The sequence below is a fragment of the Ranitomeya imitator genome, chromosome 4, assembly GCF_032444005.1.
Source record: "Ranitomeya imitator isolate aRanImi1 chromosome 4, aRanImi1.pri, whole genome shotgun sequence".
Lineage (NCBI taxonomy): Eukaryota > Metazoa > Chordata > Amphibia > Anura > Dendrobatidae > Ranitomeya > Ranitomeya imitator.
The window spans coordinates 521,965,762-521,990,985 of record NC_091285.1 but is presented as its reverse complement, the minus strand read 5'-3'; the positions used below and the strand labels follow the sequence as shown (position 1 = coordinate 521,990,985).

The window sequence follows — 25,224 nt, the reverse complement described above, 5'->3', positions numbered from 1 at the left end:
TTGAAAAAGATGCTTTGTATATTGATGAAGATGATCATGGATGTTGTGAACGCTTTATTTCCCAATGTGAGATTGAAGACTTTATTTTTCATGTGCATCCGATGTAAGGTTGTGCTGTCCTATGTCTGATTGAATTTTTATGTCTCAAATCTGGATTTATAGTGCCATCATTGAACTCGTATTTCCATTCTCATATGCCTTAGATGAGTGCGATCTTTGTTTTTCTTTTTACTCTGGATTTTGCTGCCTGCCTTCCACTGTCCATCAGCCAACTCAGCTATTGGGTTTAGACAATTGGTCACAATTGCCACTTCTCTCCTACTCCTACACCACCATCCAAATGTGTGCAGATACCTGCCTGTAGAGTTTGGTAAATGATCTGGTGTCCATGTCACTTGTTCGTCAAAGATGTTAAAAACCAAGAGATGCTTTGACTTGTAGTTAAATAATGACATTGTCACAGAAGAAAGTAACTAGATACCACATCTACTTGGGTTTCATGTAGAACATATAACCGATGAATTGCTAATATTCCACATTGTGCTGTTTGCAGAGGAAGCCCTTTCCAGTTCTCCAGCAAAGAAAATGAGGGAACATCTCTTGCTTCACAAAACTTGAAAGAAATCTGTAGTGATCTGGTCCTGGATGATCATTCTGTACCAGAAAATTCTGCCGAAAACCTCACCGGTGATCAGGAGGAGGCCATGGAAACAGAGCATAGTCTGGAAGAAAATCAACAATGCCCTGGGAAAGAGGCTCCATCCGCTCCACCTCCTGTCCAGGAATTGGGGGCAGACGATCATTTATCTTTAGGTTTTAGACATAAAGAAGTTCAGACTGTGAATGTAGTAGAACCTCAAGCTGTAGTTGTATCATCTTCAACCCAGACAGACACTGTGTCTAGCCCAGCAGCAAAGCCTGGTGAAGGGTCTGGTCTACAAAATCAAAAAGTGACTCAAAATGAAAAATCAGAAGCCACACAAAAACAGGGAGATGACACAGAGTCTATGCACAGTCAGGTAATATTTGCTGTACTATTCTGCATGGGGAAAAATGTTTTAATACCTTTTTCTGATGTAGTTATTATTTTTTATTTATTTTTGAGTAGTATAGCTTTTTTTATTAAAATAAAAAGATTACCTGGATGAGCAGATCGGCTAGAGCGAGAGCCACCTCAGTCCGGCTACTGGAGTGTGCCATGGTAGACGTCACCACTAAATGCCCTAATAAATCAAGCAAAAAGATGTTGTTTTCATGTTTTCTTGCCAGGGACTCATATTTAGATTTTTTTTTTTTTTGCTTTTCTCTGATTTCTGTTGAACATCGCTTTTGTCACTTCACCATACAGTGGATATAAAACATCTACACACCACTGTTAAATTGTCACAGTTTTACCACGTAAAAAAAAAAATCCTGCCAAAAAGAAATAGTTCAGAATTTTTTCCACCTTTTTTATATGTAAACTATTATCTATTCAATTAAATTAAACTGAAATCTTATTGGATTAAGACAAAAAAAGCTAAAATTATGAGGTTGATTAAATATGCACACCTTCAACCTAATACTTCTGTTGAAGTACCCTTTGAGTCTATCAGCATGGCACATCTAGAATTGATAATCCGATTAGGAGGACATCTCCTGTGTACAGCCCCCTTCAGGTCAATCTACAGATTTTCAATTTATTTCAGATCTGCTCTCTGGCTGGGCTATTCCAAAACTCAACATTCTTCTGTTGAAGCCATCCTTTTGTTGATTTGGAGGTATGCTTAGAATTATTGTGCTGAAAGGTGAAATTAAAAAAAACTTTTTAGCAAAGGCTCAAAGGTTTTGATGAAAAATTTAATGGTATTTGGAAATGTTCATAATTCCCTACAACCTGACTAAAGCCCCAGTTCCAGCTGTCAAAAAAAAACAGTCCAAAATCATAATGCTGTCTCCACCATGCCTCACTGTGGATATGGTGTTCTTTCAGTGATGTGAACTGTTGGCTTTGCGACAAGAGTACCTTTTGGGAGTATGGCTAAAAAATTCAACCTTTGTCTCATCGGACCATAACAAGTGTTCGTACATGCTTTTGACAGATTTGTTGTAAGTTTTTTGGCAAAGCATGGCTGGTCTTGGTCGTTTTTCTTTTGTAAGAAAATGCTTCCATCTTGCCCCCTGCCCCACTGACAAGACATATGAAGAATGTGAGTCATTGTTGTCACATGCAGTACACAACCAGTACTTGCCAGAAATTCTGCTGTAGTCTTCTTTCTTGCCTCCCAGACCAATTCTCTTCTCTTCTTTTTATCATTAACTTTTGAGGGTGTTCCAGGTTTTTGTGCCAAACTTAAGCCACTTCTTGATGACCATATTCACACTTTTCCATGGTATTTTTAATGCCTTGCAAATTTTATTTATACCCTTCTCCTGATAACTTTCAACAATTGGATCTCTTTGCTATGTTGTTAGCTGGTTATAATCCATTGATTGTTGCTGTAAAATGCGACTAAGAAAAATTTCAGCGAAATCCTACTAGAAAAGCTAAACGTTATATGGTGTTAATCAGAATCACTTTAAATATCAGCTGTGTACTGACTCCTATATAACAATAGTTTATATGTAATTAGCTAATTCTAAACACAATCACATCCCCCAATTATAAGAGGTTGTTCACACTTATGCAATTACATTTTTTTTATTTTTTTTTTTTTTAGGATTTTTAATTTCTCCCTTCAGCATGATTTCGGTTTGCTTCTCATTAGATTTGTAGGAAAAACATTTAAAGGTGGAAATAGATCAGAAATCATTTTTTGGTATGATTTTTTTTTCTACATGACAAAAGCTTGGTATTTTAATAGGGGTGTGTAGACTTGACTTCTTTTTTTTTTTTTTTTTTTTTAAAAACCTTTTCATATGCACTATTCAATTAATGGAAATCTCTTCTGACTCAGCCAAGCATGCATGTTACGGAGTGACAGAGCAGTACCAGAAGACCGCAGCGTCTGATGGCTCCTGCTTCGCTGCTGAGAAGAAGCACTTCTCCAGTGTATTAAAGCCGGTGTTTGTTTTCTTTCAGCAGGACAGGGGTTAATAGGCCATGTGGAAATCCCTGCTTTTAGCTGTGCTTGGTTAGCCACTCCTCTCTCGTATAAAAGCTAGGCCTTCTGGTCAGATCCTTGTCTGAGAGAGTGTTTGCTTGATGGAATAGTGAGGAGCTGGTGTTTGGAGAGCTGGAGGAATTTATTGTGTGACAGTTGTTTGGTTTGTAGGCTTGGAAATTCCTCATCCTTAGGGGTCTTATTTACTTCCCCTGTCCTTCACACCCTGGTGAATACCTCTGTTATTTGTGAGAGCATATTTTGTGTGAGTGGAGTTCACTTTTACTCTTGTCTTGGTTCCCCTGTTTGTGGGGTTGGTGTACTGCAGTATACAGTAGCGCCTCTCTTCCCCGGGTGGGGAGGGGGACAGACGCAGGGCTGCAGTTAGGAGACAGGGCAAGGGCGAAGGCCCTGGCATCCTCACTATCTGAGGTATCCTGGGGAACAGGGCGAGTTAGGGTGCCCCCTAGAGCTAGGGCCAGGAAAGGTTCCCCTATTCCCAGTTTACTTGCCAGTCCAATCGTGGCAATGCACTTTTATACACACACAAAAAGTTACGGATACTTGGCTTTCGGCAAAATTTCAGGATGTACCTAAAATGCACTCTTAACCTTTTCAGGTGAACTTAATGTGACCTTCGCTAAACCTTTGAATGCACCTGTCCTACTGTTCAATATTTCAGTACTTTTTGCACAACTTGCTGTTCTCTAACAAGGAGCTTAATTTAAAAATTTGTAACAAGGTCCTTGAATCGGCCAATAAATTTCACGGTTCAATTAGAATTGGTGTTTCAACAGTCCTCCACATCATACTGTTCATATTTTGACATCATGAGACCAATACTGCACCTAGGAATTGAACTACTGTACAGTGCCCTTTGTAACCAGATGATAAAAAGCAGGTTTGCTACCGAGAGACTGGAACAGTCACAGAAAGGCAGAGCAGTTGAAGAAGTCCTTTGGCCACATCCCACATTGATGACCACTTCATTGTGAACAGTGCCCTTTGTAACCGGATGATGAATGCCACACAACTCCAGGCTCATTTAAGGAAGGTGAGACACCCAATTGTCACATCAGAACATTCTAAACAGTTTGTCTGAGCACACAACTAGGCCCAGGCGTCATAGTCTTTCCTGGGCCAGAAAGCATGTACATGTGGACGAGGACCAGTGGGCCTCAGTGCTCTTCACTGATAAGTCGATTCACTCTGAGCAGAAATGATGGCCTCCAACAATGTTGGAGACGTCAAGGAGAGCGCTATGCTTCAGCCACTGTTGTCACCAGATGAGCCTTTGGTGGTGGTGTTATAGTGTGGGCAGGTGTGACTAGTCAATACCGAACTGCCCTACACTTTGTGAATTGTATCATTAATCCAGTCATTGTGCCCCTGCACGAACAACAAAGGCCTAATTTCATCTTCATCGATGACAATGCTTCTGCTCATCACTTCATTAGGAAACAGCTGCTGGATACTGGGGTACCTCAAATGCTCTTTTTTCAGACGTGAATCCCATAGAAAACGTACGGGATCAGCTGAGTCGCCATGTAGAGGCTCCTAACTCTGTACCCCAGAACTTCAATGACCTGAGATCCGCCATTCAAGAAGAGTGGGATACCATGCCTCAGCAGATAATAACTCAACTTCTCGACAGCAAGAGATGTCGTTGTCAAGCTGTAATTGATGCTCAAGGCCACATGACAAGTTATTGGCACATTTGACATTTTTTTTTGTTAGGGTATACCCACCACCAGAGGCGCAGCTAGGGTTTTGGTTTGGGGGAGGGGGGCGAAAAATCTGAGTGGGCCCCTAACCAGGTAACCTTGATTACAACTCAGTGATGCACCCTAATAGTGGAGGAGAACCTCAGCAGATGACCGCGCTGTTACTGAAGATAATCTCTATATAAAGATCAACATAGATATTACCCCCATATGGTCAGTGGTAGATACCAGTCCTACAGAACATATAAGAGACCACAGCACAGTTTCAGATAATGACTTACCGCTGACATTCTCTGCTGGAATCGTTCATTTTTCCCGTCGTTTCCATCTGGCCCAGACCGACATGACAACTTCTTCCAGCTACAACTCGTCTGCAGAGAAAACAACAAAGACACATTTCACTTCTCATATTCCAGCCATCACCATCTATTCCCAACCTGCACAAACTCCTTATCCTGCTGATACCCCAATACTGAGCCGCTGCTGCCGTATATGTCCCTATTACTGCCCCTGCTGTGTAGTTCTCTGTGCCCTCTAAATTCTAAAGCAACTCTCTACAATATAGTAATGCCAGGTGCAAGTGCCCATATTTTGCCCCTAGAAAGTAATATTGCCCTGTGTGCCCCTTTTGATAGCCACAGTAACCTGAGTTACCCTATAACAATAAGTGCCCACTTTATTAAATGTAAAGTCCCGAGTCTCCCCCTGTACAGCTCCCCTATACACAACATGATGCACTCTTATACACAGTATAATGCCCCCTCACTGTATAGTACCACCCACACAGTATACTGACCCCATAGGTAGACCCTGTAATAAGGCAGCCCCCATAGGCAGACCCTGTAATAAGGCAGCACCCCCATAGTCAAACTCTGTAATAAGGCAGCCCCATAGTCAGACCCTGTAATAAGGCAGCACCCCTATAGGCAGACCCTGTAATAAGGCGGCAGGCCCTGTAATAAGGCAGCACCCCCATAGTCAGACCCCGTAATAAGGCAGCACCCCCATAGTCAGACCCTGTAATAAGGCAGCCCCCATAATCAGACCCTGTAATGAGGCAGCCCCCATAATCAGACCCTGTAATGAGGCAGCCCCCATAATCAGACCCTGTAATTAGGCAGCCCCCATAATCAGACCCTGTAATTAGGCAGCACCCCTATAGTCAGACCCTGTAATAAGGCAGCACCCCTATAGTCAGACCCTGTAATAAGGCATCACCCCCATAGTAAGACCCTGTAATAAGGCAGCACCCCCATAGTCAGACCCTGTAATGAGGCAGCACCCCTATACTCAGACCCTGTAATAAGTCAGCCCCCATAGTCAGACCCTGTAATGAGGCAGCCCCCATAATCAGACCCTGTAGTAAGGCAGCACCCCTATAGTCAGACCCTGTAAAAAGGCAGCCCTCCTAGTCAGACCCTGTAATAAGGCAGCACCCCTATAGACAGACCCTGTAATAAGGCAGCACCCCCATAGTAAGACCCTGTAATAAGGCAGCATCCCCATAGTCAGACCCTGTAATGAGGCAGCACCCCCATAGTCAGACCCTGTAATGAGGCAGCCCCCATAGTCAGACCCTGTAATAAGGCAGCCCCCATAGTCAGACCTTGTAATGAGGCAGCACCCCTATAGTCAGACCCTGTAATAAGGCAGCCCCCATAGTCAGACCCTGTAATAAGGCAGCCCCCATAGTCAGACTCTGTAATAAGGCAGCACCCCTATACTCAGACTCTGTAATAAGGCAGCCCCCAATCGCCATTTCATGCTTCTACTGTAAAGGGGGTTTCCCACTAACACTTAGTACTTCTTTATCAATGGATCTTTGAATAATAAGAAGTTCCACAATTGGAGGGTTTTTTTAATTCTAAAAAGTTCTTGTGCTGAGATCTTATAAATGTGCCCTTGCTATGTGCTGTGTAATTGCTGTGTCTCACCGTGTCTGATCATACCACATATCCTGGGCAGGGGAGGAAGCCAAAGAGAGTATACAGACATTACAGCACGGGATTTAAACTGATTTCTTTTTACGAGGCAAAACATTTCCCTACCTGTTTCTAAGCAATATTTTATCTCAAAGAAAGAATTGCCTGCGATCTCTTACTGTAATGTCTGTCAACTCATTTGCCTCCTCTCCTGCCCAGGAGCTGTGGTATGATCAGACCTTGTTCCTGCAGGGTCAGACACAGCCATTACACAGCACGCAGCAGGGGCACATTATATAAGATTGTCAGAACAGGACCTTTTTTTTTTTTTTTTTTTTTTTAACACATCCAATTGTGGAACTTCTTAATCAATAGCTCTTTGAAAAATAATATTGATTAAAATTAACTTTGTGGGGAAACCCCTGCAAATTCCCAAATTTAATGGTATAATATCACTGTAACGTAAACTTTTTCAGTTTCTTCCACAAATTTTGCCTGAAAGCCAAATATTATTTAGTGAGTAGTGTGTGTGTGTGTGTGTATATATATATATCGTATATATAATTTAATATTTTCGATTGTCCACCGGTCGATTCCAAGATAGAAAGATGACGAAACAGAGGAATCACAATTTGTAAAAATTTGATGCTGAATTAACATAGAAAATATTGTAAATATGAGATGATTATAAAAGTTCCCAATTTATTTTATTCCCTCTTAAGGGTGAGGATGACTTTGAACTACCTCGCCCTCCTCCTGGCCGCAGTGTTCATCGGCACGTCCGGACAGTTCGAGAAGTACGCACCGTGGTTACTCGTGTTATCACAGATGTGTATTACGTTGATGGTGCAGAAGTGGAGCGCAAGGTTTTGGAGGTAATCCTTTCTTGTTGCTGTGTTGGATTGTTTGGCTTCTAGTATGTAGAAAGGTGGAATGTGCAGTGTCTGACAAGAGCGTGTTCTGTGGTCCTCCTTTAAGGCCCCTTGCTACCATAGGTGGAATAGTGGCATACTGCACTTACTATACACATGCAGCAGTGATGTTAGCGAAGCTACCCTAAATACACACTCTAAATACAACTGATTAGACTCTAACACTCATGTTTGCACTTTTGAAATGCACTTTAACCTTCGTCCGGCTGAGTAGGTACAATTGTAACTATTCCGTTTTAAAATTGCAATAACTTTTTTTTCGGAAAGCCGGAGAGGGCTGAAATTTCGTGACATCTCTACAGTTTTGGTCCAGAATATATTGGCCAAATTTCAATAAAATATATATGAAGGTACAATTGTACCTCTGCAGCCTGTTAACGTTGTAAAATTTTGCAGCCTGACTAAGGTTAAGCAGAGTAGGGCAAGCCTCTACATTGCAATATAAATTTCACAATAAATGCATAGTTAATATACAGGTGCTTCTTACAAAATTAGAACATCAAAAAGTTAATTTATTTCAGTTCTTCAATGCAAAAAATAAAATTCCATATATTATATACTAGATGGTGGCCCGATTCTAAGTCATCGGGTATTCTAGAATATGTATTTATGTATGTATATAGCAGCCACATAGTATATAGCACAGGCCACGTAGTATATAGGAGCCATGTAGTATATAGCAGACAAATACTACGTGACCTGTGCTATATACTATGTGGCTGCTATATACATACATTTTGTAGAATACCTGATGCGTTAATACAGGCCATGCAATATATAACAGTGGCCTCGCAGTATATAACACAGCCACATACTATATAACACAGCCCATGCAGTATATAACACAGGCGACGTAGTACATAACACAGGCCACACAGTATATAACACTGGCCACGTAATATATAGCACAGCCCACGCAGTATGTAGCAGCCACGTAGTATATAACACTGCCCACGCAGTATATAACAGTGGCCACGTAATATATAGCACAGCCCACGGAGTATATCACACAGCCCACGCAGTGTATAACACAGCCTACGTATTATACAGCAGTGTGGGCACCATATCCCTGTTAAAAAAAATAATTAAAATAAAAATAGTTATATACTCACCCCTGGGATCCACCAAAGCTCCGGCGATACGTGCGCGGGTGCCGCCATCTTCCATTCCCGGCGATGCATTGCGAAATTACCCAGAAGACTTAGCGGCCTCGCGAGACCGCTAAGTCATCTGGGTAATTTTGCAATGCATCGCGAGGCCGCTAAGTCTTCTATGTAATTTCTCAATGCATCGCCGGGAACAGAAGATGGCAGCCGGCGTGAGCGGACTACGGAGGGTGAGAATAGCAGGTTTTTTGTTTTTTTATTATTTTTAACATTACATTTTTTTTACTATTGATGCCGCATGGGCAGCATCAATAGTAAAAAGTTGGGGACACACAGAGTTAATAGCAGCGGTTATGGAGTGCGTTACCGCTGGCATTAACCCTGTGTGAGCGGTGACTGGAGGGGAGTATGCGGGCGCCGGGCACTGACTGCGGGGAGTAAGGAGCGGCCATTTTCTTCCGGACTGTGCCCGTTGCTGATTGGTCGCGGCAAAACAGCCACGACCAATCAGCGACTTGGATTTCCATGACAGACAGAGGTCGCGACCAATGAATATCCTTGACAGAAAGAAGGACAGACAGAAAGACGGAAGTGACCCTTAGACAATTATATAGTAGACACTGCGTGCAGAATTATTAGGCAAGTTGTATTTTAGAGGATTATTTTTATTATTGATCAACAACTATGTTCTCAATCAACCCAAAAGAATCGGAAATATCAAAGCTTAATATTTTTGGAAGTTGCAGTGGGTTATTTTTAGATTTGGCTATCTTAAGAGGATATCTGTTTGTGCAGGTAAATATTACTGTGCAGAATTATTAGGCAACTTAATAAAAACCAAATATATTCCCATCTCGCTTGTTTATTTTCACCAGGTAAACCAAAATAACTGCACAAAATTTAGAAATAAACATTTCTAACATGCAAAAACAAAACCCCCAAAAATTAGTAACCAATATAGCCACCTTTCTTTATGATGACACTCATCAGCCTTCCATCCATAGATTGTCAGTTGCATGATCTATTTACGATCGACATTGCTTGCAGCATCCACCACAGCCTCCCAGACACTGTTCCGAGAGGTGTACTGTTTTCCCTCCCTGTAGATCTCACATTTTATGAGGGACCACAGGTTCTCTATGGGGTTCAGATCAGGTGAACAAGGGGGCATGTCATTATTTTTTCTTCTTTGAGACCTTTACTGGCCAGCCACGCTGTGGAGTAGTTGGAGGCATCTGATGGAGCATTGTCCTGCATGAAAATCATGTTTTTATTGAACGATACCGACTTCTTCCTGTACCACTGCTTGAAGAAGTTGTCTTCCAGAAACTGGCAGTAGGTCTGGGAGTTTAGCGTCACTCCATCCTCAACCCGAAAAGGTCCCACAAGTTCATCTTTGATGATACCAGCCCATACCAGTACCCCACCTCCACCTTGCTGGCGCCTAAGTCGGAGTGGAGCTCTCTGCCCTTTACTGATTCAGCCTCTGGCCCATCAAGAGTCACTCTCATTTCATCAGTCCATAAAACCTTTGAAAAGTCAGTCGTAAGATATTTCTTGGCCCAGTCTTGACATTTTATCTTATGTTTCTTGTTCAAAGGTGGTCGTTTTTCAGCCTTCCTTACCTTGGCCATGTCCCTGAGTATTGTACACCTTGTGCTTTTTGTTACTCCAGTAACGTTGCAGCTCTGAAATATGGCACAACTGGTGGCAAATTGCATCTTGGAAGCTTCATGCTTGATTTTCCTCAATTCATTGGCAGTTATTTTGCACCTTTTTTGCCCAACACGCATCTTGCGACCCTGTTGGCTATTTGCCATGAAACGCTTGATTGTTCGGTGATCACGCTTCAAAAGTTTGGCAATTTCAAGGCTGCTGCATCCCTCTGCACGACATCTCACAATTTTGGACTTTTCAGAGCTCATCAAATCTCTCTTCTGACCCATTTTCCCAAAGGAAGTTGCCTAATAATTAAGCACACCTTATATAGGGTTTTATGTCATTAGACAACACCCCTCCTCATTTCAGAGATGCACATCACCTGATTTACTTAATTTGTAGTTGGCTCTCAAGCCTGAACAGCTTGGAGTATGACAACATGTATAAAAATTATCATGTGATCCAAAAAACAACTTGCCTAATAATTCTGCACGCAGTGTAGTCATTACAAACAGAGTGATCTATTTCAAGTGTTTATTTCTGTTAGTGTTGATGATTATGGCTTACAGCAAATGAAAACCCAAAAGTCATTATCTCCATAAATTAGACAAGTTAACAAAAAACACCTGCAAAGGCTTCCTAAGTATTTAAAAAGGTCCCTTAGTCTGTTTCAGTAGGCTCCACAAACATGGGGAAGACTGCTGACTTGAGAGATATCCAGAAGGCAATCACTGACACACTCCGCAAAGAGGGTAAGCGGCAAAAGGTCATTGCTGAAGAAGCTGGCTGTTCAGAGTTATGTATCCAATCATATTAATGGAAAGATGAGGAAAAAGTGTGGTAGAAAAAGATACACATGCAACCGGGATAAGCGCAGCCTTGAAAGGATGAAGAAAAGACCATTCAAACATTTGGGGTAGATTCACAAGGAGTGGAATGCTGCTGAAGTCATTGCTTCAAGAGCCACCACACAGAGACCTATCCAGGACATGGAATAGAAGTGTCACATTCTTTATGTCAAGCCACTCATGACCAATAGACAACACTAGAAGAGTCTTACCTGGGCCAAGGAGAAAAACTAGACTGTTTCTCAGTAGTCCAAGGTGTTGTTTTCAGATGAAAGTAGATTTTGCATTTAATTTGGAAATCAAGGTCCTAGAGTCTGGAGGAAGGTTGGAGGGGCCACAATTCAAGCTGCTTGAGGTCTAGTGTGACGCTTCCACAATCAGTGATGGTTTGGCGAGCCATGTCATCTGCTGTTGTAGGTCCACTGTGTTTTGTCAAGACCAAAGTCAGCGCAGCCGTCTACCAGCAAACTTTAGAGCACTTCATGCTTCCCTCTGCCGACAGGCACGCTCCCTGCGTGCTTCCCTGAGACGATCGGTACAAGGCAATGTGCTCACCTTGTACCGAGCGTCTCCTCCCTGCATAAAAAAATAATCTAAATGGGGTATCGCTGTAATCATACTGACCCGAAGAATAAAACTGCTTTATCCATTTCACCAAACGTGGAACGGTATAAACAAACTCCTCCCCCTCCCCCCCCCCCCCCAAAGAAATTTATGAATAGCTGGTTTTTGGTCATTCTGCCTCACAAGAATCGGAATAAAGAGCGATCAAAAAATGTCACGTGCCCGAAAATGTTACCATTAAAATCGTCTACACGTCCCGCATAAAACAAGACCTCACATGACTATGTGGACCAAAATATGGAAAAACTATATAGGTCTCAAAATGTGGTAACGCAAAAAATATTTTTCGCAATAAAAAGCGTCTTTTAGTGTGTGATGGCTGCCAATCATAAAAATCAGCTAAAAAACCCGCTATAAAAGTAAATCAAACCCCCCTTGATCACCCCCTTAGTTAGGGAAACATAAAAAAATTTAAAAACTGTATTTATTTCCATTTTCCCATAAGGGCTAGGGTTGGGGCTAGGGTTATGGTTAGGGCTAGGGTTGGGGCTAGGGTTGGGGTTATGGTTAGGGTTGGGGCTTGGGTTAGGGTTATGGTTAGGGCTAGGGTTGGGGCTAGGGCTACGGTTAGGGTTGAGGCTAAAGTTAAGGTTAGGGCTACAGCTAGGGTTGGGGCTAAAGTTAGGGTTAGGGTTTGGATTACATTTACGGTTGAGATTAGGTTTAGGGGTGTGTCAGGGTTAGGGGTGTGGTTAGGGTTATGGTTGGGATTAGGGTTAGGGGTGTGTTTGGGATAGGGTTTCAGAATTGGGGGTTTCCACTGTTTAGGCACATCAGGGCTCTCCAAATGCGACATGGCATCCGATCTCAATTCCAGCCAATTCTGCGTTGGAAAAAGTAAAATAGTGCTCCTTCCCTTCCGAGCTCTCCCGTGCACCAAAACAGAGGTTTACCCCAACATATGGTGTATCAGCATACTCAGGACAAATTGTACAACAAATCTTGGGGTCCAGTTCTCTTGTTACCCTTGGGAAAATAAAAATTTGTGGGGCTAAAAAAACATTTTTGTGGGAAAAAAATTTATTTTTATTTTCACGACTCTGCGTTATAAACTGTAGTGAAACACTTGGGGGTTCAAAGTTCTCACAACACATCTAGATAAGTTCTTTGGGGGGTCTACTTTCCAATATGGGGTCACTTGTGGGAGATTTCTACTGTTTAGGTGCATCAGGGCCTCTGCAAATGCAACGTGACGCCTTCAGACCAATCCATCTAAGTCTGCATTCCAAATGGCGCTCCTTCCCTTCCGAGCTCTGCCATGCGCCCAAACGGTGGTTCCCCCCCACATATGGGGATCAGCGTACTCCGGACAAATTGGACAACAACTTTTGGGGTCGAGTTTCTCCTGTTACCCTTGGGAAAATACAAAGCTAAGGGCTAAAAAATAATTTTTGTGAAAAAAAAAATTATTATTTTCACGGCTCTGCGTTATAAACTGTAGTGAAACACTTGGGGGTTCAAAGCTGTCAAAACACATCTAGATAAGTTCCTTAGGGGGTCTACTTTCTAAAATGGTGTCACTTGTGTGGGGTTTCAATGTTTAGGCACATCGGGGGCTCTCCAAACGCAACATGGTGTCCCATCTCAATTCCAGTCAATTTTGCGTTGAAAAGTTAAATGGCGCTCCTTCCCTTCCGAGCTCTGCCATGCGCCCAAACAGTGGTTTACCCCCACATATGGGGTATCGGCGTACTCAAGACAAATGGCACAACAACGTTTGTGGTCCATTTTCTCCTGTTACCCTTGGTAAAATAAAACAAATTGTAGCTGAAGTAAATTTTTTGTGAAAAAAAGTTAAATGTTCATTGTTATTCGAACATTCAAAAAATTCCTGTAAAACACCTGAAGGGTTAATAAACTTCTTGAATGTGGTTTTGAGCACCTTGAGGGGTGCAGTTTTTAGAATGGTGTCACACTTGGTTTTTTTCTATTATATAGACCCCTCAAAATGACATCAAATGTGATGTGGTCCCTAAAAAATATTGGTGTTGTAAAAATGAGAAATTGCTGGTCAACGTTTAACCCTTATAACTCCCTAACAAAAAAAATTTTGGTTCCAAAATTGTGCTGATGTAAAGTAGACATGTGGGAAATGTTACCTATTAATTATTTTGTGTGACATATCTCTGTGATTTAAGGGCATAAAATTTCACGTTATATCTAAGAAATGTTACCACTATCATGAAGTACAATGTCACGAGAAAACAATGTCAGAATCGCCAAGATCCGTTGAAGCATTCCAGAGTTATAACCTCATAAAGGGACAGTGGTCAGAATTGTAAAAATTGGCCCGGTCATTAACGTGCAAACCACCCTTGGGGCTTAAGGGGTTAATTAGTTGTAAGCCATAATCATCAACATTAACAGAAATAAACACTTGAAATAGATCACTCTGTAATGGCTCTATATAACATGAATGTCACTTTTTGTATTGAAGAACCAAAAAATAAATTCACTTTTTGATCATATTCTAATTTTATGAGAAGCACCTGTACATAATGCCCACTTTTTTGTAAAATTTTGGGTGTATTTACTCTGATTCACAGTTCACTTGTAACGCTGGCACCCAATCAACGCCAGGTCTCTGTCTCCGCCTTCATACCAAATGAACATGAAGAGGAAGCCAGGGATCAGCTGATCCTGGCATTCCTCTTCATGTTCAGTTTGTCTGAAGGCGGCGACAGGGACGCCAGAGCTGATTGGGCACTGGGCATCACGTGTTATTCCACCGCATCACAGCCCCGGGATGTGAGTGCTGACACTGTTGGAACGAAGTCTGCACGGAAGGGGAGTATAGGCTTTATTATTTTATTGGGGCCGAATATATAGTTTAAGAAGGGATGTCTTAGTAGTGGACAACCCCTTTAACTGAAAACTGCTTAAAAAAGACATTCCACGTTATTAAGCAGGCCACAGGTTTTAAGCAATATGGCAAAGAACACAGTGTGTTAAATGAAAAAATAAATTAAAGCAAGACAAAAAGAACAAAGAGATACTGCGAGTCCAAATCGGTTTTATCGTTTTGTTTTTTTTAAGCCCTGACCCAGTTGGGAAAAGACCCAATATATAAATTGTGCTACAGAAAACGGAACTCCAATTTAAAATATTTTTCGGCACTATTTTGTGGTCATAAAAAGTGAAAAAACACCATGTCCTATTTTTCTTCACATTTTCTCCCATTTATAGCCAAAAAGAAAAAAAGCACTATAAAAATGACATATAAAATTAAGCCCCATGTTTGTCAAATAAGAGGCAAAAATTATTTGAATATCCGAACTAGAGAGAATTGTAGAGACATTTAAAAGTGCATGTATGATGAAACCTGAAAATGTGTCCGTTAGGAAAGGGGGAAAATGGTCCAGCCTGGAACGGAGTGTATTTCTAAATCTTATTGTTGACCTGACAACTTGACTACCCGACTTCCTCAGGAAAATATGTATAATAATCTAAGGGAACAAAAGTCAAAATCATGTATATATGCCCTAACTATAAAAACACTTTTTATTATTAAAAACAAGGCAAACTATAGTGACAAAAACTAAAACAAAACAAGTGCTCAAACAAAAGATACCCAAAACCTAATGGGGAAAACTAGACAACTCTAGCTCCAACATCTACAATTGCCCCTTCCTGGCTGCGGAGGTTGATGCCCTAGGGGGGGAACGTTGTGGCGCCCCCGCTCCACGATGGCTGACACTAAAGGCCCTGATATACCCTACAGCCACTAGTGAGAGCCTCTACCCACGGACTAGAGGATCCTCTATCACTAAACAGAGAGCAAGCTGTGCTAGGGAAGAACTAGGTCCCCAATGAATATAAAAACAATGTGTGAACAATTGAGCTCTCACTAGTGGCTGTAGGGTATATCAGAGCCTTTAGGGTCAGCCATCGTGGAGCGGGGGCGCCACAACGTTCCCCCCTAGGGCGTCAACCTCCGCAGCCAGGAAGGGGCAATTGTAGATGTTGGAGCTAGGGTTGTCTAGTTTTCCCCATTAGGTTTTGGGTATCTTTTGTTTGAGCACTTGTTTTGTTTTAGTTTTTGTCACTATAGTTTGCCTTGTTTTTAATAATAAAAAGTGTTTTTATAGTTAGGGCATATATACCCGACTTCCTCAAAAAGTTTTCAGGTCTGATTTTTTTTTTTTTTTTGTTTCCTGTTCTAGGAGGCTGAGGAGCCGGTAATAGAATGTCATGAATATGAAAATGAAGTGTCTCCTTCCAGGACAGTTGTCTCCTCTCTGACTTCTGGAGATCTTGCAGATATTAGTTCTTTCTCATCAAAAGCTTCAAGTCTTCAGCGCACCTCTAGTGGAGCAAGCAGTGGCCTTTCTGCTGGGCAGAGCACTAGTGGAAGTAGTTCTGACCGAGGAAGATCAGCTGCAGCCAAAGGAAAAAGTGGCCAGCTAGATGCTGGAGACTTCGCCATACCAAGTGGACGAGGAAATGTTGGAAAACTAAGGTACTTGTCTGGTACATGGATAATTTTTTTTTTTAAGTTCATGAATTCCAACTTTATTACACAGCCATAGCATAAATGGTTATTATTTCTTCTTTGTAGTCCTAGAAAAGTGGTCAACCAGTCAGGATCATCACCACGACCAGGTAGACAAATGGGAATTCAAGTGAGTGATGATGATGCAGAGGCACCACTTGGAAACAGACCAGGGGCCAAAGCTCCACTTACACCCCGTGGAAAAGGAAGGAGAGGACGTCCTCCTTTTCGAGTCTCTTGCTCAAGGTAGACACGTCTCTTATTTTGATTGTAAAATATTTCTATGTACCATTGTTTATTACCATAACACAAGAACACGAGGTAGTTGTAACTTCTAGAGCCTGCTGCAGAACGTCCTACCTGGTGCCTATACAGATATATCACTTTGTGTACTTACAATGTTTATTGCATTTTTTTAGGCTGATAGGGGTCACTGAAAATACTTGCATTTTGATTATTTTTTGGTTTGTGGCATGTACTGTAGGGCTTGCTTAATTTTTTTTTCTATTGACCTAATATCGATGCGTTGATACCAACTATGTTTGTTTGTTTATTTTTTTTATATATTATTAATGGGGAAGAAGTGTAACTACTCGAATTGCCCACTAAACATTGGCTGAGCTCTGCTATTTTTGTATAATTGCTGCTTCTATTGCTTCCTGAACATGAGTTGAAGCTGCAGAATGCAGTAGCTGGTGACAGTCCTCTCTGCAGCTGTGCTTTGCAGGGGCAGCAGTTACACTGGGAAATCAGAGTAACTGATGATTTGACTACTGAGGTCTAATGACTGTAAACGGTGGTGAAAACAGGTCGGCAAGTTTACCATTGTACTACTAATGCCAGAGTACCAACCTGTTTTCACCACTTGAATAAGTCACTGCAGCAGCCCTGGTGCCCGAATTTGCTGTCACCGCTATTTACAATGATCAGAATGCAGCAGTCGCTGAGTACCGGTCCGGGCATCAAGGCTGGCCGACTTGTTCTCATTGCTGCTGCTGCCGGGGCCTGGACCTGTTCTCGCGGCTGCTGCCGGCTCCCGGACCTGTTCTCGCGGCTGCTACCCCGGTGCCCAGACCTGTTCTCGCGGCTGCTACCCCGGTGCCCAGACCTGTTCTCGCGGCTGCTACCCCGGTGCCCAGACCTGTTCTCGCGGCTGCTACCCCGGTGCCCAGACCTGTTCTCGCGGCTGCTACCCCGGTGCCCAGACCTGTTCTCGCGGCTGCTACCCCGGTGCCCAGACCTGTTCTCGCGGCTGCTACCCCGGTGCCCAGACCTGTTCTCGCGGCTGCTACCCCGGTGCCCAGACCTGTTCTCGCGGCTGCTACCCCGGTGCCCAGACCTGTTCTCGCGGCTGCTATCCCGGTGCCCAGACCTGTTCTCGCGGCTGCTACCCCGGTGCCCAGACCTGTTCTCGCGGCTGCTACCCCGGTGCCCAGACCCGTTCTCGCGGCTGCTACCCAGGGGCCTGGACCTGTTCTTGTGGCTGCTTTCTCTATAAATAGGAAACATACAATACTTCCTAAATCTAAGAAGGGTAGTCAAGATTGAATAACCGGTTTTGTTTTAGGGAGTTTAGTCTTTCTTTGCCACCTAATAATACCATGGGGATGATTAAATAGCACTTTTGAGCATGGCAACATATACCGATAGATGTACCATGCTACAGCCATATCAGACCTGCTTTCGTTACTATTTATTAACTCTGGACTGTCAAGATTGATCGACCAGGCGGTCAGAAACATAGTAACATAGTTAGTAAGGCTGAAAAAAGACATTTGTCCATCCAGTTCAGCCTATATTCCATCATAATAAATCCCCAGATCTACGTCCTTCTACAGAACCTAATTGTATGATACAATATTGTTCTGCTCCAGGAAGACATCCAGGCCTCTCTTGAACCCCTCGACTGAGTTCGCCATCACCACCTCCTCAGGCAAGCAATTCCAGATTCTCACTGCCCTAACAGTAAAGAATCCTCTTCTATGTTGGTGGAAAAACCTTCTCTCCTCCAGACGCAAAGAATGCCCCCTTGTGCCCGTCACCTTCCTTGGTATAAACAGATCCTCAGCGAGATATTTGTATTGTCCCCTTATATACTTAAGAAAGGTGTGGTGCAGCAAGTAGCACCATGTAAAAAATCTAAACGCTGTATGTGGATTGTTGTACACTGTTTTTCTCGATTTCAGGGATACTAGTACAGTGGCTAATACACATGGGGAAGACTCCACTGCTGCTGCGATTCCAGATGAAGAACCGTTTACCCGCATAGATATCAGTCATCCTGAAGCCCGTGACAAATCAAGCCCTGGGACACCCATAATGCGACGCAGCGACTCTCCTGAAATCCCATATAAAACTCCATCAAGAAATGAAAGCTCGGACTCCACAACTGGCAATAGTTTTGTGGGGCTTAGGGTGGTTGCCAAATGGTCCTCCAACGGCTATTTTTATTCAGGTACAATTACCCGAGACGTGGGAGGAGGGAAATACAAGCTGCTATTTGATGATGGATATGAATGTGATGTTCTTGGAAAAGACATTCTGCTGTGTGACCCTATTCCTTTGGATACCGAGGTGACGGCCCTCTCTGAGGATGAATATTTTAGTGCAGGTATGTATCCCAGTATTAATGTTATACCCCAGACATACTGTCTCTTTCTCCACCATCCTGTAGAATGTAAGCCCACAAGGGCCGGGTCCTCTTCCCTCTGTACCAGTCTGTCATTGTTAGTTTTGTTTACTGTGAGTGATATTTGTATTTTGATGTAACCCCGTCTCATGTACAGCATCATGGAATTAATGGTGCTATATAAATAATAATAATAAAACAGATTGGGTTTATGTATAGGAAGAAAGTAGGAGGCCTCTTATTGTCACTGGCTCTGGAAGCAATGCCTGCTCGGCTTGGAAGTCAGACAACTGCTGTGGCCTGTGATTGGCTGCCTCAGTCAGGTGACTAGAGGAGCACGTCAGCGGAGAAACATCTGAGGATGTGCTCTTCTAGTCCCCTCACCGCTGCAGACAATCCAAGGCTATAGCAAACTTTTGATTTCCAAATGAAGCATTTATCGCTACCGGAGTCGGTGCAGACGTTCAGAGTTCTGTGCTGGGGCGATGCATGGTAGTTTTCTGTATCTGATAACCCCTTTAATTATTATAATGAAAAGAAACTGACAAGGACTGGAATTTATGACCCATTTTTAAGGTCACTCTAGGTAAGTGGAGCTTAATGTAATTGATTTGCTTGTTTTTCAGGAGTGGTAAAGGCGCACAAGAGAGATTCCGGAGAACTGTATTACTGTATTGAAAAGGAAGGTCAGAGGAAATGGTACAAAAGGATGGCAGTCATACTTTCCCTAGACCAAGGAAATAAGCTGCGTGAACAGTTTGGGCTCGGTCCTTATGAACCTTCAACCCCATTAACAAAGGGATCTGACATAAGTCTTGGTGTGTATTTTCTGTTGACTTCTAAATGTTGTAAAATTTTTATATAGAAATCTGAAAACTACAAATATATATTTTTGGTTATTGTATGTGCACTTAGAACTCTGCTGGACAAATCCCCGATGTTTGGTTACCAATCCTTCCACAAATGTCTTTGGGAGAAATCACACGGGTCAGAAATGTTTGCTACGGTTACATTGTGAAAGGGGCTTATACAGATCCATGCTCTTGGTGCAGAAAAAACCCAGTTAAAATTAATGTACGTTATGTTCATTCACATGCCATATCTTTCGGACTACAAGACACACATTTTTCCTCCAAAAATGTGTAAAAAAAATGCAGGATACGTCTAATAGTCTGGATGTACCGACTCTGGCAGAGGTGAGGGAGCGGCATCGGCGGAGCAGCGGGAGGCTGGAGACGGCGGCTAACTCATGTGCACGCTGCTAAAGAGAAATGAATATTCACTGCATTCCACGCCCAGTTGTGAATATTAATTGCTCTTAAGTAGCGGCACAGAGGACCTCCGGCAGCAGCAGTAAGGCTTCAGCTGACATTGTGCGCGCTACTGAACTGCAATGGATACTCCCTTCTCTCTGCGCATAGTACTGACGTAAAGAGCAGTGATTATTCCGGCAGCTGTGCTCTGCTTGTGAGCAGCGCATGATGTCCTTGCCATGCGCTGCTTACAAACATAAAGCAGCTGCTGGTATCGAAACAAGATGCTGCGAGGGAGCGCTGGGACATTGTCTAATGTTGCTTCTTTTTTTTTTATATTTTCTGATGGGGCTATGCATACTAGGATGGGGGTGTTGGCCAACTATAAGGATGGGGGTGTTGGCCAATTATAAGGATGGGCCATGCATACCAGGACCCCGGGATGGGTGCCAATCATACCAGAATAGGGATGGGGCTATGCATGCTAGGAGAAGATGGGGGCCCTGCATACCAGGATAGGGATGAGGCTCTGCATACCAGGATAAGGATGGGGTCAATGCATAGTAGGACGAGATGGGGCCATGTATACTTTTATAAGGATAAGGACGATCATTCCTAAGCGATGAGAGGGCCATGTGTATCAGGATGGGGATGAGGGGACCATATATACCAGGATAGGGGATATTAAGTACAGAATTGACCACACTTTTTGCTTCAATATTTTGTTTTTTTCTAATTTCCTCCTTTAAAACTTAGGTGCTTCTTATGGTCCGGTGCGTGTGCGTCTTATAGTCCAAAAAATATGGTAGATTGTTGCAATAAATCTGCTGTGTGCATTCATCTTGATGGCAACCTGACATTTGGAAGAGGAGCTGAGATGCAGTTCTCAGCAGTGGAACTAAGTTGTGTACGAAGCTGTGCTGTCCACCATTTACATCTGGCCACCTAATTATCAGTGTAAAAGTAGTGGACATACAGTATATTCAACATACGGTATATCAGAAAAAGAACTTGGCTGGAGCCTGGGCACATTGGCATTGGCTTTGTCCAGATCAGGTCTGGTCAGTGGTGCACTTGTACTTTTACTTCTGAGCATTTTTTATGTGAATATACATGTTTATTTTCAGATTATATCTGCCTTTATTTTATGCAGATTTTTAGAGTAGTTTGCCATTATATACAATTTGTGTGATAGTTTGGCGTCTATTTCAGATAATCTTGTGGAAGGGAAGCGGAAACGGAGAAGTAATTTAAGTGTGTCGAGTACCATCACCACATCAATTTCGTCCAGCACAAGTACACCAACTCGGAAAGGGTTTGAGTCTCCTCGCAGCTCCCTGGGTCCACTGTCTGGTAAACGGAAATTGATCAGCGCAGATGATGAAAAATCTCCAGCTAAACGTGGGCGCAAATCAGTTGTAGTGAAGTCTGGTAAGAATTCCTTAGTTTGTTCTGAAGTATTTGTTTGGAAATGACATTCAGTTTACCAGAGTTGTTTTCTTATGGACATATGGGCGTCATAGAGGAGGTGCCTAAGCTTAAGGGCAGCTATAGTTCTACTAGATCCAGCCTATCTCTTACGTGGTTGTCCATTCATTTGAGTGGTGGGATGGTGGGGTACATTGCCTTTCTATATCTAATCATATATCTTGCTCCTTGTCTCACACTTCCCTGTTTGAAGGCCGCCATTTATGTGGCTCTTTTCTACTCCTAATTGTACAGTTCAGTTTCAAGGGGATTGCACAATCAGCATTACCTTAATATTGCTTTTTGTATAATCCTAGTCCCTAGACTAGCTGGGTAGTAGGACCATATAATGTTCTTTATCAGCAGCCAACACAGTTTAAGGTTGATCTACAGAATATTTAAAGGTGCTGCATAGCTATTGAAAGAAAATACTTGTCAACTCTTTTATCCACAGATAGCTTTCGGTTCTCTAGAACCTTAATAATAATAAATGCTAAACACTTTGATTGCAAGTGTTTAGCATGTGCCTTCTGCATACGATGTGCCATCTGTAGTCTTGTGCCGTATTACTGGCAGCATGGTTCCTATCACTAAACGGTGATGCCAATACAGCAGCAGGTGACCTCTGTGGCCAGTGACTGGCTGCAGCGGTCACATACTAGACACTTGTAAACAAAGGTCGTTCTCACCGCTGAAGTGTCAGTAACAGATTTCTTTGGGGGGAGACAAAGCAAGCTTTATCTTTACTTTTACATTTTGCAATTGTGTGTTTTGTTTTTTATAAACTACGTAAAAAGTTGTGTAACTCCTTATATGCTGGTGCTCATTATGTGTGCAGTGTTTTGTACTGCATGTATGTAATTGTCATTGACAGCCGGTGTAGGACTTGCTCTTCATACTGATTGTAGTTGTGCTTTAAAAGGTGGTGCAAAAGGAGAATTTATGAGCCCAAATGAAAGTGGAGACACCAGTGACCAGACAGCCATTGAGGAGTCGCATGGACCGCTGCCCCAGAACAAGTTACTATTCATGGGCTTTTCAATCCTACTGACAAATGCCACATTCAGTGATAAGATCAGTAATCGCCTGATATCAACGGAAATCCCCTCCATCAGCAGTGAAGAGGAAGATGGTAAGCACTATGGTGGTAGAAATCACGGCATACCTTTCCACTTATCTCCGTGAGGACAATCTGTTATTTCCTAGAGTTCAGTAACCTGGCAGATGATTTACATGTCGTCTTATTGCAGAATATGTGGAGAGTACACCTTATAACCGCCAATACACAGAGGCTCAGATCCGGGCCGGGGGTGGTGAAATCTTGGCTAGTTTCAGTGAAGCACTGGTAAGTGCAACATGTTTAGTGTGAGGGGATAGGTAAATGCCATGTTTTCTGTCTTGCAGTAATGAATATTACTTAATGTAGATCTGGGTTATGCTCAGCAATTAATAATTTGCTACCATCATTAGAGTAACTGCACAGCACATGGGCCTCTGAATGGCAGTGCAGTATAATTATAAGGACCTGTCTGAGCACTGGGACCCTGACCGATCACTAGAACAAGAGCCCTGTCCTCTTACTACTAACGTATGGCAGAGCTGAAACTGCAAACTACCTGTGAAGTAGGCAAACTTTAATCCCTGGCAGCTGTAGTTATATATTTATTATAGGATTCTAGAAGCCATAGGGTAAAATAATGTATCACTGTATTCATCTTCCCGATAGAGTAAAACGGGGACAAAATGTTTGCTGATTGCAAACCAGCACTGCCGAACCCAGAAGTATTTCCTGTGCCTTGCCAGTGGGATCCCCTGTGTGTCTCACATCTGGGTGCAAGACAGCTGTCATTCTAACGAGTTGCAGAATTTCCACAATTATCTTCTCCCGTCTGGATACAGCCTTCAAGAGGACAGGATCTTGGAATGGTAAAAAGTTTGTTGTGTGTTTTCACGTGGATTCCTGGTTTAATTTCTAAGGCCGTTGCTTCATTGACTACATTGGGGTTTTGCAGGCATGACTCCAGGCATCCTTTTCATGGTTTGCGCTTCCTTGTGGTGTCAGACCAGCAAGAAAACTTTTTGGAAATGTGGACAGAAATTGTAATGACTGGAGGGGCAGCATCTGCAAAACAGCATAACTCTAGAGATACCGACAAAGGTATGTGTGCACACTTGTTCAGCATTCAGATACTCTGGGTAGATCATGTGCATTTCCTTTATGTATTGCCATAGCCCCACCCTTTGTTTTTTTGCCTACTACAACATGTACACTGTTTGATATACAGTGGAATGCATCGCTCAGATGCACTGCCTGCTAAACGATCATCAGTGAGCCTTTTTGCTTTATAGGAAGGAGGTTCAAAACCGATGATCACTCACGTTGGCACCTTCACGATTTGTATTCTCAGCCATACATGCACAATTGGGTCACCTCAGACAGTGTCTCTGCTGTGCTTTGCTCATCAACGGAGAGTGCAGGGGCCAGTCTGGATGATTGTCCCATACATCTGCCACCTCACATGACTATTTCTAAACTGTCCTACTGTATACATGTAATCGGTCAGAATGTTAAGGAGAGTATAGAAGAGAGGGTAATCACACTGTTCTTCTAGCAGGCAGAGATTGCATTGGCTCTTGCTCCCCATGCGATTCTTTTTCCCATTAGCATGAACCGATTTTTGAATATTTTCAGCAACGTCCTATTTAAAAATGTGTCCGGTCTGTGATCTGCTTAATAATCTTGTTCACCACCAATTGTTTTATTGAATCTCCCTGACTCTATGAGCAATGAGGTTCACTTTCAACCATATTAGGCTTTTAAAGGGAACCTGTCACCCCGATGGTGAGGTAAGCTCACCGTCATCAGGGGCTTATCTACAGCATTCTGTAATGCTGTAGATAAGCCCCCGATGTAACCTGAAAGAGGAGAAAAAGAGGTTAGATTATACTCACCCAGGGGCGGTTCCGCTGCGGACCGGTCAAATGGGTGTCTCTGGTCCGCTCCGGCGCCTCCCATCTTCATTCCATGACGTCCTCTTCTGGTCTTCACGCCGAGGCTCCGGCGCAGGCGTACTTTGTCTGCCCTGTTGAGGGCAGAGCAAAGTACTGCAGTGCGCAGGCGCCGGGCCTCTCTGACCCTCTATTACTATGTAATATGATAGTAACCGCATTTACTCCGTGTACTAGTTAGTGAATGACATTTGCAGTGCTCATTTGTGGCAGAACTCATAAATTCATAGTTTGTAAGCTTGCGAGCAGGGCCCTCATTCCTCTTGGTATCTATTTTGAACTGTGATCTCTGTTATGCTGTAATGTCTATTGTCTGTACAAGTCCCCTCTATAATTTGTAAAGCGCTGCGGAATATGTTGGCGCTATATAAATAAAAGTTATTATTATTATTATTAAATTCACTAAACGCTGATACCTTTCACTTACCTATACAGTAAATGCTGCTAATTAAAAATGCAACTTTATAGGGCGTCTG

General features: G+C 42.8%; 1 protein-coding gene across 3 annotated transcripts in view; it reads left to right on the top strand.

Moving 5' to 3' along the window:
* The window catches only part of TP53BP1 (tumor protein p53 binding protein 1), a 199,236-nt gene that overhangs the window by 156,909 nt on the left and 17,103 nt on the right, over nt 1-25,224 (top strand). For all 3 annotated transcript variants that reach the window (XM_069766121.1, XM_069766122.1, XM_069766120.1), the window contains exons 17-27: nt 554-1,019; nt 7,452-7,604; nt 16,062-16,357; nt 16,457-16,636; nt 18,577-19,001; nt 19,646-19,837; nt 21,485-21,703; nt 22,662-22,871; nt 22,990-23,084; nt 23,466-23,665; nt 23,752-23,897. In XM_069766121.1, coding sequence (XP_069622222.1) covers nt 554-1,019; nt 7,452-7,604; nt 16,062-16,357; nt 16,457-16,636; nt 18,577-19,001; nt 19,646-19,837; nt 21,485-21,703; nt 22,662-22,871; nt 22,990-23,084; nt 23,466-23,665; nt 23,752-23,897 — 2,582 coding nt within the window. The remainder of the gene's footprint in view (nt 1-553; nt 1,020-7,451; nt 7,605-16,061; nt 16,358-16,456; nt 16,637-18,576; nt 19,002-19,645; nt 19,838-21,484; nt 21,704-22,661; nt 22,872-22,989; nt 23,085-23,465; nt 23,666-23,751; nt 23,898-25,224) is intronic.